The sequence below is a fragment of the Platalea leucorodia genome, assembly GCF_965183815.1.
Source record: "Platalea leucorodia genome assembly, chromosome: 8".
Taxonomy (NCBI): Eukaryota; Metazoa; Chordata; class Aves; order Pelecaniformes; family Threskiornithidae; genus Platalea; species Platalea leucorodia.
The window spans coordinates 29,393,175-29,409,145 of record NC_138830.1 but is presented as its reverse complement, the minus strand read 5'-3'; the positions used below and the strand labels follow the sequence as shown (position 1 = coordinate 29,409,145).

Here is a 15,971-nt window from a genome sequence, read left to right as displayed (position 1 = left end):
AAACACACCCCTCTCAGAGTGGGAAATACATATCTAACTATTGTCTTGATGAGCATTTCAGCCACAACATTCATCTTCTCCAGGATATGAAATGAGAAAACTGACAGCACGTTCTCCTCTGTCCACATTATTAGGAAGTAACCCATCCTGAAAGGTTATGGATCTTATAAATTGCTCTCTACAACTACCTGAAAGGAGGTCGTAGCAAGGTGGGGGTCAGTCTCTTCTCCCTAGTAACAAGCGATAGGACGAGAGGAAACAGCCTTAAGCTGCGACAGGGCAAGTTTCAGTTGGATATTAGGAAAAACTTCTTCACCGAAAGGGTAGTCAGGCACCGGAACAGGCTGCCCAGGGAAGTGGTTGAGTCTCCATCCCTGCAGGTATTTAAAAGACAGGTAGACGTGGTGCTTAGGGATGTGGTTTAGTGGTGGACTTGGCAGTGCTAGGTTAACGGTTGGACTTGATGATCTTAAAGGTCTTTTCCAACCTTAATGATTCTATGATTCTTTAAAGGTCCTTTCCAGCCCAAATGATTATGATTCTGTGATTTTAGTATGAAGCTCTAGTTTGGGCACAAGTGTACTGAGCATATTTGCCATGTCCAGGTGTTCTCCTTTCTAAGGGTTTCTTCTATTGGAAATTCCAGATTTAAAGCTGTAGCAACAAGCTTAATATCAAAACAGCCAATGCAATGTCTTAAGTTTCTCAAGCTCTGATCCTGCTAAGGAGAGGTGTTTTTCCTCTCAAGAAGGTTATTCTTCCTCTCAGCACTTGCTGAAACAATTTCCGTTCACGTTTTTTAGAAGATCTGGAACACCCCACACCCCCTCCCCGTTATTTTCTGTCCTTTGAGGTACCACTGGGCTTTATTTTATCAGAGTGTACCACTGGGTAAAACAAGACAGTTCGGAGCAGCCCATACCTTTTCAGGGGGGATAACTTAGCTACACAGACAAAGCCTTTTTCCCTTATTTCTTTTCCATGACCCTCAGGCTCCTTTCTTGCCTTCAGCAACAGAGATACTTAAGTCAGTTTAATAGTTCTCATACCCATCTCACTTTTGTGGTCCTGCCCTACCTCCTGTGTTTGTGCCAAAAGAGCAGTGTGTGTGGTCACAGAAAGAACAAGATCAAGGAAAAAGTCTGGTTAAGAGAGAATTTTTGCAGCTTTTTTTCCAAGCAAATCAAATTCCCAACTTATTACATGACCCAGCTGCACACACAGCTATCACGAAGCTGCTTAATATTAGCACTGCAAATGAACTGCTGTAAAGAGAAGCGGGGATGTTTATAGTTATTTTCCTAGCAACATTCTTCTGCCCAAATCAGTATCATTTCACAGACAAGTATCAGCAAAATCTATTACAAACTTTGTCCATATAGATCCTTTTTAAAGCTGAGAAATTCTCTACAGACAATTATGTGAATACCATTACTCCCTTAAGACCATGTTCCAGTTCACCGCAGCCAGCAAATCTTTCACTGCAAAGGGAAGGGCTAGAGAAATTAAGATGCGTGCTGTGTCAAAGATACAAGGCACTGCAAGGGAGAAATGCAGCTTTAAGAGTGGATTGGAAGACCCATTTTGGTCAAGCAATTAGACAAGTGGTGATGGGAGGCAGCTAAATTAAGATCTGTTCTCACGAATGTCATCTTGTCATTTAATCCAATGCTATAAAAAGTAAGCATGCTTGAGTAGTACCGTACAGATGTCAAACTGCCCTAGCTTACAACAATTTTGGGGCTCACAAGAGCCATAGCATTTGTTGACTCTGAATCAGGGCAGAGAACCACCAAATAACACGGCGAAGGGGATCACAGGTTAAGGTAACACTGGTGAATGATGCCCCAAGTTAGACAGCCTCGTCATACACAGAGGAGCACCAGGCTCATGTGATAGGGGATAAGTCTTTTGTAAACTATACAAAATAAAACCAAGACAATAGTCAGAACTGTTTGGCAGGGAGGGGCAACAGAAAAAGGGCAGAATTCGGGAAAAGTTCCCAAAATAATGCAAAGCAGCATACTTTTTTTTTTTTAATTGAGGATGCTTCTTTACTTCTAGCTAGAAGTCACTACAAGAAAATACTTTCCTTTTTACAAGAGGACCACTACTTTTGGTACAGCTATGACTACTTCAGCAGACACAGCTCTAGCTACCACCATCATGCTAAATGGTAGCTACCACCATCTTCCAAAGAGTAGCGTATCTATTTTTCAGAAGTCCTCTCTGGGCTCAACAGGGAGGAAAAGTGCTACGGACTGAAAGTGTACCACCTCAGAGGCACTACTGAAGAAATAAGGGAAGTATCTTGTGACTACAAGAGTAACTGTCACTCTGAATCCAGGAATGCCCACAAAGACGTGCAAGAGAAAAGAGCAGGAAAAGGGACAGCAGCAAATCCTCATTGTTTAGCCCTCTGTGAATCCCATTAGCAGAAACGCAAACAAGTGTCCCAGAGCACAGATCAAGGTCTGCTGGCTGACTTGATGCTGAGACAGATTTACTCACAGGTTACCCTCCTTCTACCCACAAAGCACTACTTCACTGTCAGTACCCATCCCACTGAGGTGGAGGGACCTTCCAGTTCAGGCATACCAGGCTGATTAGGAGGTATGGTACTGGGCACTGCCCTATCTTCACTGCCAAAGCACACCATCCTGTTAGGTCTACGTCAAGAACAACGTGTAGCTAAAGAATGCAACAGCATCCATCCCAAACTGCCACTTCAGACTGTTTCAAGAAGTAGGGACCCCTTGTTCAGCTACCTTTATTCCAAATCAGGTTGACTTTAAGAATTTCGTCCCCTTGAAGTGAGTGTGAATCTTTTTCTAAGTGGCCTTCTGCCTAAACTGTTTTTTTATTATCACAAGCACACATCTGATTGTGTGAGAAACATACCAAGAATAAGAGAAGGTTGCTTTCTTTAAGTAATATATCTTTCTCAAAAACAGCACAGAATAAATGGGTAGTAGAAAGATTCAACAACAAAATTTAGCAGCTTCACCAATTCCCACCTTCCTCTTTAAAATCAGTATCTTTAAAAACTACTAGCCAGGCAAAAAAAATTTAAAACAAGTTGAAATTCTTATAGAAGCCTAATTTTTTTAAAAAGAAAGAATTAAAGAAATTGTAAAATTAAAAACCAAAGGCAGTAATACACGCAATTGAAATGACAAAAATAACTGGTGAAGCACCTACTGTACAGTGAAGTCAGCAAAACTGTTGTGAGCTACTAGAGAACTCCTACAATGATGAGTTTAGAGGAAGGGATATATGTAATATATATGTAGGATATATGTAATATGGTTTTCATCTATACTTACCTTCTTGTTTCTTAAGTCTACCTATCATGACTTAAATCACTCCAACAACATATTTCTTGAACAGAGATGCTATATTTGTATAAACTAAGTTCTAAATGATAATTCAGTAGCAAAGTTTAAGGATACCAGAAACTATGCCCTATCTTTTGTACAGCCACGCATGTTTATAAAAGCTTTTTAAGATGCATTGCAGGTGCCTTTTTCAGCAATTTGCAGGGGAAAAGGCTGTGGATGGAAAGAACGATGACATGCTAGGGGAAAAAAACAAATATATTTTTTACTTAGAAGAATAATAAGCAAAAGTATTCAAGACGCAGTAACTGAAGGCACTGGTGGAGAACACACGCATTTTTCTTCCATATAAGATTTCTGTTCTCTCTGGCTGAAGGCAGCATCCTAATTGCTTTTGCTTTTTAAGCAGTAGCCATTTGCGTATTTTGGGGAGGAGGGGTTTATTTTTAAAGACAGATTTGATACACTCAGCATGCACCACAATCCAAACAACTGGATACAAAAAAACCCCTCCTTTATGTAAACATACCTTTAACAGTTTTGACAAAAACTTGTTTCTCTTTACTGGGGTCTTTTTCTTCTATTAGAATCCCATGGAAAATGCGCCCAAATGTGCCTATGAAGAGAACATACAATTAGTAAGTATTATGTGGTAAAAATACACTGGTAACATTAACAGAATTTAATATCTATTAAGAAAACACTACCTTAAAATGATTCAGCCACAGCAGAAAGTTAGGAACAATGGCCATTAAGCCGTAAGTCCTGAATGCCCCAAGTCAACAATATATAACCCAACCACCTCTCCAGCACTGCATCCAGTTCTGAATTCAGAACTATATGCAGTAAATGCTGAAAGTTTAGATAACTAAAATTTAGGGGGACAAGCGTGAGAGTGAACTAATGATAGCAACAGAATGCAGTTAAATTAAGTATCAATACTGATGATGGGTTTGTTTGTGGCAGTTTCGTCTTTGTCAACTGTCTGCACTAAAAACTCCAGCTCCATCCTTTTCTCATCCACCAGGTCTGGAATTCTCCAGTTGAAACATTTCTCAAAGATGAATTTTTTTTTTAAAAGTTTACAGGGAAATATTGGTTTCAGCCAACCAGTACGCATGAACAGTCTGAAAAAAACAGTATCACGTTATTCAAATGTTTTACCTTAGCTAGAAGGCATTTGGTTTGTTTGGGTTTGGTTTTTTTTCAGTCTCTCCAACATTTTTCCACTCACAAATTTTTAACAAAGCTATTACAGGAAGAGGAGCTACATTGAACAGCTGGAGTAAGAACAACTGCAGCATGGTAGTGCACAATTAACTTTTTACACAACTCAGGTTTGCAACACTTTTCTGTCACACTATTACCATGGCATCAACATGTACATCATCTTCATGCAGTCTATTCATATGTTGCATCCCTTTCCTATTGATTTGTCCTGTCTGGTTAGCTTGAAAGATCTTTGATGGGGATTGCCTTATCCTGGTTGTACGTCTTCTGTCATGAAGTGTGGGTCTCATTTGGTTTCTAAATACTTAACAAGGACAGCACAACACTTGCTATCATCTACCCTGGGACTGCAAGTAAACCCTGCAAGACAGGGATCTTCAAATTGTAATCTCATTAAGAAGCAATTTAACTAGACACTACAGGCAACCATAAATATATAGCATAAGTTATTTAACAGTGAACTAAACCCCTCCTATCTTGGTTCTTGAAGGCATCGTAAGAGTGCCTTAAATATGTATTTCCAATATACAGATCTATGTAAAAGTCAAAGGGAAGATAGCATCTTGTACTGAAACATGTTATTGTATCAAGCTATCTATCTCTTTTTAAATGCCGGAAATAAAGAGAATGGGGAAGTGTGTAAAAGCAGCTATGACTAGAAAATAATTCTCATGCAATCCAATATCTAGACATAGTAAGACTGTAACATAGCATGCCTGTGTTGTCCACAGTTTGGGATTTTGTTGTTTTGGGTTATTTTAATGGTACCCTGAAAGACTTGTATCTTAGGAGGAACGGTGTGTTACTGGTGTACTGTAACATTTAGAGACAGCACTGTGAACACACTACTTCTACCTCACTCTCTTCTGGGCTTCTTGCAGATTATGCTGTTTATATTCCAGACTGGACATCTAAGTCATTTCTCTGCTTCACCAGAAAATGGTAAAGATCCACATACTGTTAACATCTGCTCCATTTGCTAAAGCATAGCTATTCCATTTGAAACTTTTTTTTTTTTTTTAAAGACGCCTATGTTTTTGTCTTACATCTAGTACAATATGAGCTTGATGCAAGTTCAGAATCAGATGCTGCACAAGCCCAGCAATACAAAAGGCCCCTACAGATCCCTCTTCCTTTGTGCACTCTCAAACCCTGGTGCTTTGCATTTTCCAACTGGTTACACCACAGCATTTTTTTCTCCTAAATTTATAAACTGTTAAAGTAGGTTAAGTTACGGAAGCTACTTGAAGTTTATAATGAATCGCTGGCCAAGACTTGTAAAATACCTTTAAGTTGCATTTGCAGCACTTAGGAGTTCTTGAAAATTTTATGCAAATATTTCTATTATTCACTTCCTCCCCTCTAAAGCTCATTTGTTCTTAGATGAGAGGCTCAACTCTGCTACAATCCTGAACTAAAATTGACGATTGTTCATCAGGATCAGTCTTCTAGTCCTCTGACTAACTTTTGAAGGTTTTGACAGACTCAAATACCAACTGCAGGCCAAGAAAGAAGATCCCAGTATTAAATGGGTCCACATTGCATTCAACAGCCATTTAAGCCGCGTCTCGCAGAATAGGGCAGCTCTGTCACTCGGTGCTAAGCATCTGAAGCGTAGCTGTGGTACTGAGTCATTTCTAGTCATCGGAGGACTCCTAACATCACAGCTACAGGCAACAGACAGTACAAAGGAACATAAAGCACATCCCACATGCGAAGGAAGCTTTTTGCAGAACTGACAATGGAGTTGAGCACAAAGCTACCTCCTTAGAGATTTAGAGGCATACATTAAGTGGGGAGGGTTAGCATCCTCCCATTGTTTTTCAGACAGTAATGCAAACCATTTAGCAGTTCTGCCTCCAAAGGATGAGTGTCTCAGATCTCTAGCTTTGGAAAGTTTAATTTCTCATGAGACTCAGGGAAGACAGACTTGAAGTTGCAGCAGTAAAGATTAACACAAAACCCCCTGAATATTTAAGTCTATTTCCCTAATTCAACATCAACAAGAACTATTTAATGTTGTGCATGTACATTTACAAAGTAAACATTAAAAAAGACAAAAGAATCAGGTAATCTCAGAGCTGTAAATGTTGCATCTGCTGATTAGATTTCCAAATCAGAAGCTATTAAATTGAGATTACGAGGTTAGATGACTGAGGTTTTTGTGGGATTTGATATTTTTGTTTTGATTTTTTTAAGAGAAGCTCTCCTGCAGTAACTTACAAAAGTGAGTTAGTTAACTTTGTCACTTACAGCCCCAACTGATTACCTCATTCCTTAGCCATCTAACCCTTACCTTTAAAGGACCAGATTATTAAGACAGACAAACTGCATGATTTACTGAGCACAATTAGTTGCTCCCCCATTCTAATGAATTCTAGAAACTGCTTTCCCCACACCCCAAATTCAAACATTATTCATCATTCTTCGCCTTCACCAAAGTTATGAAGATCAGAAACATCATCCATGATTAATTTCAGAAAAATCTAGCTATAAAAAAAAATATATATATACACCATGCTGTAGTCAACAAGTGTCCAAGTCCTGTAAATACCTTCTTGAAGCACATCTTTTAGAGTTATCCTCTCCCTGGAGATGGCTATGTCCTTCACTTTAGCTTTTGCTTCCATTAGAGTGACACTTTTAAGATCATTCTTCTCTATCCGTAATGTAGGATAACCTGAGGAGCCAGCAGAGCCAAACAAACCAATATAAATACCCTTATAATGAGAACACAAGCACACTGCTTCACCTCAGCACCACCTACAGGTATAAAGACATGCAAGCAGCATGTACTTAAAAAGATATTATAATCTTAAAAAGATTATAGTATAAACAACAAACACAAGAAGTCATGTGAATATAATAATCTGGGGAGAGGCGGGAGGAGATATCACACAGGAATTCTATATAGCATCATGCAATCAAGTCTCATTACTAACACCAAGTAAATAAAACTCCTCCTTACGTACTGAAGCTGATTAACATGACACTGCACTTCCCTGACAACAAGGAAATAAAGCACAGTCAGAGACTGTCAGAAGACTTGTTAGAGTGAGGAAGATGCCTTACCCCAGCAGGACATAACAAAAACTACCAGTGCCCTCTTCTGGCACTTCTAGACATCTAGATACACTAATATAGTCAGAAAGGTCTGAATATTTTTGTACAAGTTTATGAATCACTAGAGAAAAATCTTGAGAATTACTTTGATGGTAGGTTGTTCTTTGTTTTTTTTTAATTTAAATGTTACTGAAAACAAGGTTAATATGATTGTGGAAGGACTAAGAATGTTCTTCCTGTTTATTTCACACATCCAACCTTTTTTCTTATTATATTCATTTTTCCTGTGCTACCAGGGGTGTCCCAAAACAGGTAAGAGCCATTCTGAAACCATACAGACTGAACACAGCAAACACATCCCATTTAGGCATACCAGCTACCATGCTTGTCAAGGTGAGGAGGGTTTAATCATCACTATGGGCTTGGCTTCTAGGCCACCTTCACGACAAGTCCTCCTCTCCCCTTTTGCCAGAGGCTCAGTAATGAGTTTCCAGGGGTCATATTCAAATTAACTAAACAGGGTCACATAGAGGGCCAACCTAAAAACCTGACATTGATAGGACATCAACAGCAGAATGCGATCTGGGATAAGAGATGGAAAACAAAAAGGCTGGGGAGGAACTTTGGGTGGCAAGAGGGAAAACCAGCTCAAGAACTAGTTGCATGCTAAGGTCTCTTCCAAACTCTGTGGAAAGGAGTTTTTTAAAATATTTTTATATTTATTTATTTTTATTTTAAAATTAATTCTTCTACTAAATAAATTTTAAAGGCAGTTTTTTGCAAGGGAAAGATGAAAAAGACACTTTTTTTTTTTAAGGAGATATAGTGCAATTTAGAAGAAAGCCAAATCTTTCCCAAAGTTGCAGGTGTTCAATCTTACGTAAAAACCTGCTTCCACACATGGGGAGGAAACAAGAAAACACAGTAGGGCTGAACAGTAATCATGACACTTGTGCAGTGCTCCCCAATGAATTGGGATGGTCTGTATCACTATTAAGTGCAATCAGAAGAAAATGGAGAGACTTTTGGGTCTTACTGGTTCCTTTTAAAAAAAAAAAAAAATCAAGTCATTAATCATTATTTTTACCTAGCTCTAAGTAACAGATCTACATTGACATTTCTACTCATTAGATTGCTGAACAAAGTCTCCTCATGCAATTAATACAAAACTATTGAGCATTACGGAAGAGAAAATCACTGGTGGCAGTAGATGAAAACAGGAGCCATTTAATTTACACTTTCTGAAAAGGTCAGGAGTGCCCGGGCATGATTTCAGCTTGGCAGTTCCCACTTTATTGAGAAAAACAGCAATTTGAGTTTAACAGCGAGTTTGTTTCTCTGGTGGGGCTCCCCCATTTTTCTCACTTTGTAATATAAACCCTTACCTCGCTTTAGATCTTTTAAAGCAGGCTCCCCAGCAGTAGCTGAAGCCAATTGAGTTTGGGGCTAAGTCCTGCCTTCTTCTAATGCTCAGTCATGTAGACCCTTATCTTCTAAGCACCAATCTTGGTGTGCAAGCGACTAGGCTACAAGCCGGCTCAGAGACCCGAGTCAACCAAAAACCCATCACTCTACAAACGAAGTCAGTTTTTGGCTGACTTGGGTCTCAACAACCCCATGCAACGCTACAGGCTTGGGGAAGAGTGGCTTTTCTGTCTCGCGGAAAAGGACCTGGGGGTGTTGGTTGACAGACGCCTGAACATGAGCCAGCAGTGTGCTCAGGTGGCCAAGAGAGCCAATGGCATCCTGGCCTGTATCAAGAATAGTGTGGCCAGCAGGACCAGGGAGGTGATAGTGCCCCTGTAGTCGGCACTGGTGAGGCCACACCTCAAGTACTGTGTCCAGTTTTGGGTCCCTCACTTCAAGAAGGACATCGAGATGCTGGAGTGTGTCCAGAGAAGGGCAACGAAGTTGGTGAAGGGTCTAGAGCACAAGTCTTATGAGGAGCAGCTGAGGGAGCTGGGGTTGTTTAGTCTGGAGAAGAGGAGGCTGAGGGGAGACCTTAATGCTCTCTACAACTACCTGAAAGGAGGCTGTAGCGAGGTGGGGGTCGGTCTCTTCTCCCTAGTAATGAGTGATAGGATGAGAGGAAACAGCCTCAAGCTGCGACAGGGGAGGTTTAGGTTGGATATTAGGAAAAACTTCTTCACTGAAAGGGTGGTCAAGCATTGGAACAGGCTGCCCAGGGAAGTGGTTGAGTCTCCATCCCTGCAGGTATTTAAAGAACGGATAGATGTGGTGCTCGAGGACATGGTTTAGTGGTGGACGTGGCAGTGATAGGTTAACGGTTGGACTCGATGATCTTAAGGGTCTTTTCCAACCTTAACGATTCTATGATTCTATGATTCTGAATCATCTTGCAGAATAGGTGCCAGCACAGGGGAAAAGGCAAACGCTTATGGTCAGTCCAACCTTAGATGAGACTGAACCACCAGGCAACTGCACACCAAGTGTGTCCCTACACCATCCAGCTTCCCTACAGTCTGAACAGTCCCTTCGCTGGAGTGATGCTATATGGGATATAGAAGACTAGAGAAGACAGACAATAATTGAAGGAGTAAACACTCTGCAGATAATAAATACCTCCAGTAATTACAGAATTAACACAGAACATAGCTAGTATCAGTCTATCACAGAGTATATACAACACTGCCACCCTTCCTTTTAATTCACTGCTCTTTTTAACTATTTAACATTCTTTCAAGCAAAGCTGTAAACAAAAAGAAATCACAAATATATCATCCTTATAAAGCTTTTTCCCCCATTCATTTCCTTTTCAGCGGCAAGATGAAAAGACTAATTGGTGAGACTCCTACCACTAAATACTCCAGCTGTGTCCAAGAGGGTCTGTTGCAAGGGTCTGTAATTAGATTAACACTTACTGGTTACTGGCGTTGCATTGTTTGGCGTGTCAGCTCGCAAGTACTGTGTGGTCTGTGTGGAAGGTTGGGATAAACCTTGTGAGCTACTGCTGTCACTAATGCTGTTTTAAAACAAAAATGGACATGAACATGACTGCTTGCCACTGTAATAAATTCAAAATTAACATATCAAAGTTAAAAACAGAAGATTTTCCAGGCTAGACTTTGAAAGAATGGCATTTTTTGAAGTTTCTCACACATTAAAATGTATTTTAAGTAACTCAAAAATCTTCGCACTTCGGTCTGCTGAGTATGAACAAGTTACTCCTACTTGTTTTGCAGAATTTGCTCTATTTTCCAGTACTTTTTCCCCACTTTTGAAAAATCAAGGTGACAAAATATTTATTGCAAGAACCATCCTGTCATACCAGAATCAACAAAAATATTATATTCCAGAGAAGACTTGTATTTGTTTCATGGTACCAACTTCCCACTGAGAATCAACAATGACTACAAAAGTTTGAAAGCAGTAGCCTGAGCCAAACAGAGAGGCACCCATAACACCCTGCAAAGCTTAACTAGCTTTTTCAGCCAGAGAGTTCTCTTCTTGCTTGCTCCGGGCATGCCAGCTGCTAGCTCTATCTGCTGCCCTTTAATTCCTGTGCTGGAGCAAATATTGAAAAGATATTCCCTAGTTCACTGTTGCAAATAGTTGTTTGCCCTATGCCACTGTACCTGTCTCAGCTCTCTTTTACAGACCAAACTGCCCTAGCCTACTTTGTCATTCCTCTCTCTAAGGATACTTGTTGTCCCTTCCAGGGCCACCTACAATGTGCTTTTGAGATATTTTCTTTGGGCAGAAGGACCATAGCTCCACATAGTATTCAAGAGGCAGGCAAACCATAGCTTAAACCACAGGAGGATATTTTCTGTCTTATCCTCATAGACAAAATCCTACAAAAAGTTGTAGCTGTAATGGCCTCAGAACAGATGAGGAATTTTGCAGGCAAAGGCAGTATCTGTTACTAGCTCAGATGACAGGGCCAGAAGAAGCTTTTTTGATCTCCCTCCCAAGCACACACAAACATCCCCCCCTTTTTTGAAACTTAAAAGCTTCTCCACTTCTGCTGACTGTATCGGGAGAACAGAGAAGAGGTTTTTTGGGGGGTATAACCCTCTGCCTTGCCAAATAATCAACAATCCATTTTCTTCTTAGGCTGCTATTGAGTACTGCAGTGCTAGCCATCCTTGTAGGATTTTTAGACATGCTTGGTGATGCCCTCAAGGACCACTGTTAGCTTTGAATCAAGACTTCCTTTAAAAAAAAGAAAGCCAAGTCAACTCTTCCCCATTATACCATAATCACAGATGCACCTGCTGAATTTTTTCTTTAGAACAGAATTTACTAATTCTCACAATACAAACATCAGGCTTACTGATTTATAGCTGGCCTTGATCTCTCTCTGGAAACTTTTTTTAAAGTTATTCTCACATTCACTGTCTTCCAGGTGTAGGCTTCCAGCATAGTTTTTAGCATAAGGTTAAAAGCCACAGCTGGTGGTCTAGCTACTCCACTTTAACTTCCTTTAGTTTCTGAACGAATATTCTCTGGTGCTGGCAACTTGTTGCTCCTTATTTTAACTGTTTGCACTATTGCATCTATGAGCTGCTTCAATGTGATCCACTCTGCAGGAAGTTCCCTGGCAAGAAGTGTCCTGGCACGGTCACTGCATTAAACACTGACGCGGGACTTGCATTTCATTTTCCTGCTATGACTTTATCTTCCCTGGAAACTCCTTTTGTAACTTGATCACTTACCAGCCCTACAGATTTCTTTGGCTGCCTTCCTGCTGCAGGCAATTTTGAAAAAGGAATTATTCTTTTTATGTCTGTTGCAAGTTTGAAAAACAACTTTTTTGGTCATTTTGGTTTTTAGGTTTAACTTGTTTATGTTTATGAGCTGTCTTAGTTTTCTCACTTGTACACTACATCAGCTTTTTGAACAATGCCTTCTTGCTTTTAATAACCTCCATTATCCTGCTGTTAAGCCATGCCAGCTTTCTTTGGCACTTCTTCAAGTGCCTTTGATAGGAGGCATGCAAGCATTTGCTCTGAACTTTCAATACAACGTTCTTAAATAGTTCATGTGCAGCCTGTAAACTCAGCTGCCTGGTTTTACCTTCTATTTAACAGCCTTCCTCATTTTTACTTAGTTCTGGTTTTTTAAATTAAGAGCAATGGCAGTGGGTTTTTCAGCCTCTGTTGCTCCTCAGAGGTCGTTAACCCTAATGACATTATCAGCTTTGATTCAGAACCCCTTTACAGCAATGTTTTGAGATTGTTATTCAAAACCAAATCAAAAGCTGTTTCTTCTCTCACGAGTTCCTTGACTAGCTGCTACATCAAGCAGTCACTGATCGTACATAATGCTAGTACATAACATTGAGGCTAAATTATAACACTGAACTAGTTTTCAGCCAAGCACCAAAACATCACCTCGCAGTCTCTTTGCTGGCTCCTGTGCACGCTGCCTGTTCTGAAAACAAAACTCCACAGATCCTGATTCTCAGGCCCATTTCGCCTCTGTTACACCTTTGCTACGACACTAGTTAAACACAGCTCTTATCCAGGAGCGCATCCAAGCTTTTCTCAGGTGAGGCACCTTTGAGCTCAGAAAACAAGTCATCACATGGCTCTCTGAAGAACTAAAGCCCACTATCTGCACAAACTTCACAGAAATTATCAGAAGGCCATATACTGATTCAGAGCAAATTCTTTAATACTTGCAAGCCACAGAGTATTAACATTAGATAAATTTTTAGCTTGTATCTCCACAGAAATCAAATAGAATAGAGTGGATGAAAGGACATTTGACCACACTGCTAGGCTGAGACAGTCTCTCAAAAAACTTGTAGATGACACTACCATTTACACACTCTAGAAATGTAATACTTTTCATTTCTGAATTAAAGCAAGCTGCACATCCTTTAACATCTTATATTAATTAAAAACCCTCAGTAGACAATTAGGCACAAATGAATTGAGGAAAGCTGACAAGTCACTTGGTTAGATAATCAGGCCTTGAGAAACCATTACTACTTAGTACACTGACCCCTCAAAAAAACAAGTGATATGGGGACACCAAAGAAGTAAATGGCAGAAAGAAAACCAGAAAGAAACAGATGAATGGATATAGAGGAAGGTGAAAAGACAGGGCTACTCTGAGAGGCTGCAGGCAGGAACAGAAACAGTTCAAGACGTCCTTTCAACAGGGGTGACCACCCACAGGCCCGACTCTTTTCCAAAGTATTCCACTTCAAAACTGCCTGCTTCTGAACAGTTGTATCTGATGCAGCTTGTTCACACAGCCTCAGCAGAGCCTCCATCCACCTGCTTCTTCAGCCTCCCTTCCGCCTCTGTTTAATCCCCACTCAGCTGACCGTATTGCCCTTGGGTTCATGTTACAAGTCCTTTTTGCATGCATGTGCCAATTTGGTTTTTCTGGATTGAAAATACATTTGAGAGCGAGCCCATTTTCAGCTTTATAACCAACCAGTTGTAATCCCCAGACTTTACCCTAAAGCCAATGTGAATACTGGTAAATAAATCAAAATAGAGAAAACTGAAATTGAATCTCCTGTAGAAGTCAGTAAAAAAACCAAATATTTTCAGTGTGCCCAGGTATTATCAAATTTCCTTCAATCCTGACAATCCCTATATATCTGATTCTGTCCAAATTTCCCCACTGTGTCCCCTCCATGGAACTATTCTGGCAAAAACCCAACAGCCACAACCCTCCCACCCCACTAACAGCAGAGCACCCGAGACTGCTGCCTTTCTGCAGTATAGCACTTACCACAACTCTGCACAGATAGTAATTGTTACAGCTTGACATCAAGAGCAGAAATTGCAAGCTACTATAGTGCTCATTTTGAGACCACAACTCCCACAAATCTGAGTAAATGTGTCCCAAAAATGAACCTGAAAAGCTTGAATACATACCTGTCATCCAACTCTATCCTTTTCATGCTGTGGAGATGCAAGACAGCTAATATTATTGCCACCAGGAATATAACAGCACAGCACACGCCTACACTGATATAAAACACACGGGTAGAAGTGGTGGGAGCTGCGTTTACAGGATCAACTGAAATAGAAAAGTGAAAAGTTACTGACCCTTGAGAACCCAAACAAACAAACAACCCACCCAAACAAACCCCACAACAAATGACATTTCATTAGTTCCCAGCAGGCTGACATGTCAGGAGGGCAGTGCTGCTGTCCCCAAACTCGCCCCCGGTGCCCTGTCACCCAGGTCGGGCAGGAAGAGGGAGCAGGAGCCAGCCTGCAGAGACAGACCATGGTAACCCCCAGAAGAACAAGCACCACAGCTCCTGCTGCAGCAAAGCAGGGCAGGGCCCAGCAAGCCACTCGATGCCTCCATTTATCTACTGGGACAAAAGGAGGGTTCCTACTGAAGGATAAAAGCTAGCCAGGAACCTCCTAAAGTGGGTTTATTGGTCCTGTTGGTTCTACCTCGCACAACAGCACAACCCTCCTCCATGGGTCCCATGCTGCAAACACAGCAGGAGTATGGACAAACCCAGCCTCCAGCTCAGCAGGGCCCCGATGCAGCAAGTGGCACAGACTTGCTAGTTGGTGCTAGAAGAGCAGAAGTCACCTGCACACCAGGACACACACCAATACAGTAAATAAAATGACACTAATACCTAGGTGCAGCATGATAGTGGTGCTTACTCACGAACCAAAAGTGCCAGAGCACACAACTTCAGCTTCTCCTCCTGATTTTAGGGTATGATGGGTGGATTATGGCCCCCTGACCTGAATCTTAATGCAGCACTGTTAACAGGGCAGTCAACCCTCTTTCTCAAAAGAATCTCAACTGCGGCGAGTTTTACGGCAAAATTCTGCAGTTGCATCTTGGCAGCAAAGGGCCATCTGCCGTGCTAGACTTCAGCTAGAGCTAAGCAGCAACACGGGCAGAGGGACTGTAGGCAGGAAGAGGCAGTAGCCCTAGCCGTCCCCAGTTTTAAATCACACATCACAGAGAACAATTGCCCTAGAAGAGACAGCAGGTGGTAAAGAGAAAACCGAGCAATGCACTCCACTGCTTTCCAAAAGCATTTTGGCAAAAATGTTTACATTTTGGATACTACAGAGGCTGAGCACAGTCAGTCATCAGACAATATTTCCAGCTAGAAGAGGAGTGAGTAAAAGAAACTACCTCATTCTATTCATTCAATACTGACAAGTTAAAACAGCAAACCAGACAGGTCCTAAAGTCAAGAAAATAATCACAGTCATGTATGGAAACCAGAGCCCCTAAGACGTGATAAAACCAAAGTTGTTAGGAGACTTGGAATAAGTTTTTTTCCTCTTCACTAGTATATATTCCCAGTTAAAACAATTAATTACAAAAAATCCCCCGTAAAATACTGGGTATAGTACAGACTACCTG

At 40.9% G+C, this 15,971-nt stretch overlaps 1 protein-coding gene across 4 annotated transcripts in view; it reads right to left on the bottom strand.

The window, feature by feature from the left end:
• RYK (receptor like tyrosine kinase) overlaps positions 1–15,971 on the bottom strand; it is a 94,868-nt gene that overhangs the window by 52,415 nt on the left and 26,482 nt on the right. For 3 of the 4 annotated variants that reach the window (XM_082319755.1, XM_082319752.1, XM_082319753.1), the window contains exons 6-9: positions 14,495–14,639; positions 10,514–10,614; positions 7,123–7,257; positions 3,868–3,954 (exon numbers count right to left, since the gene is read on the bottom strand). In XM_082319755.1, coding sequence (XP_082175881.1) covers positions 3,868–3,954; positions 7,123–7,257; positions 10,514–10,614; positions 14,495–14,639 — 468 coding nt within the window. The remainder of the gene's footprint in view (positions 1–3,867; positions 3,955–7,122; positions 7,258–10,513; positions 10,615–14,494; positions 14,640–15,971) is intronic. The other variant, XM_082319754.1, reaches the window with a different exon arrangement.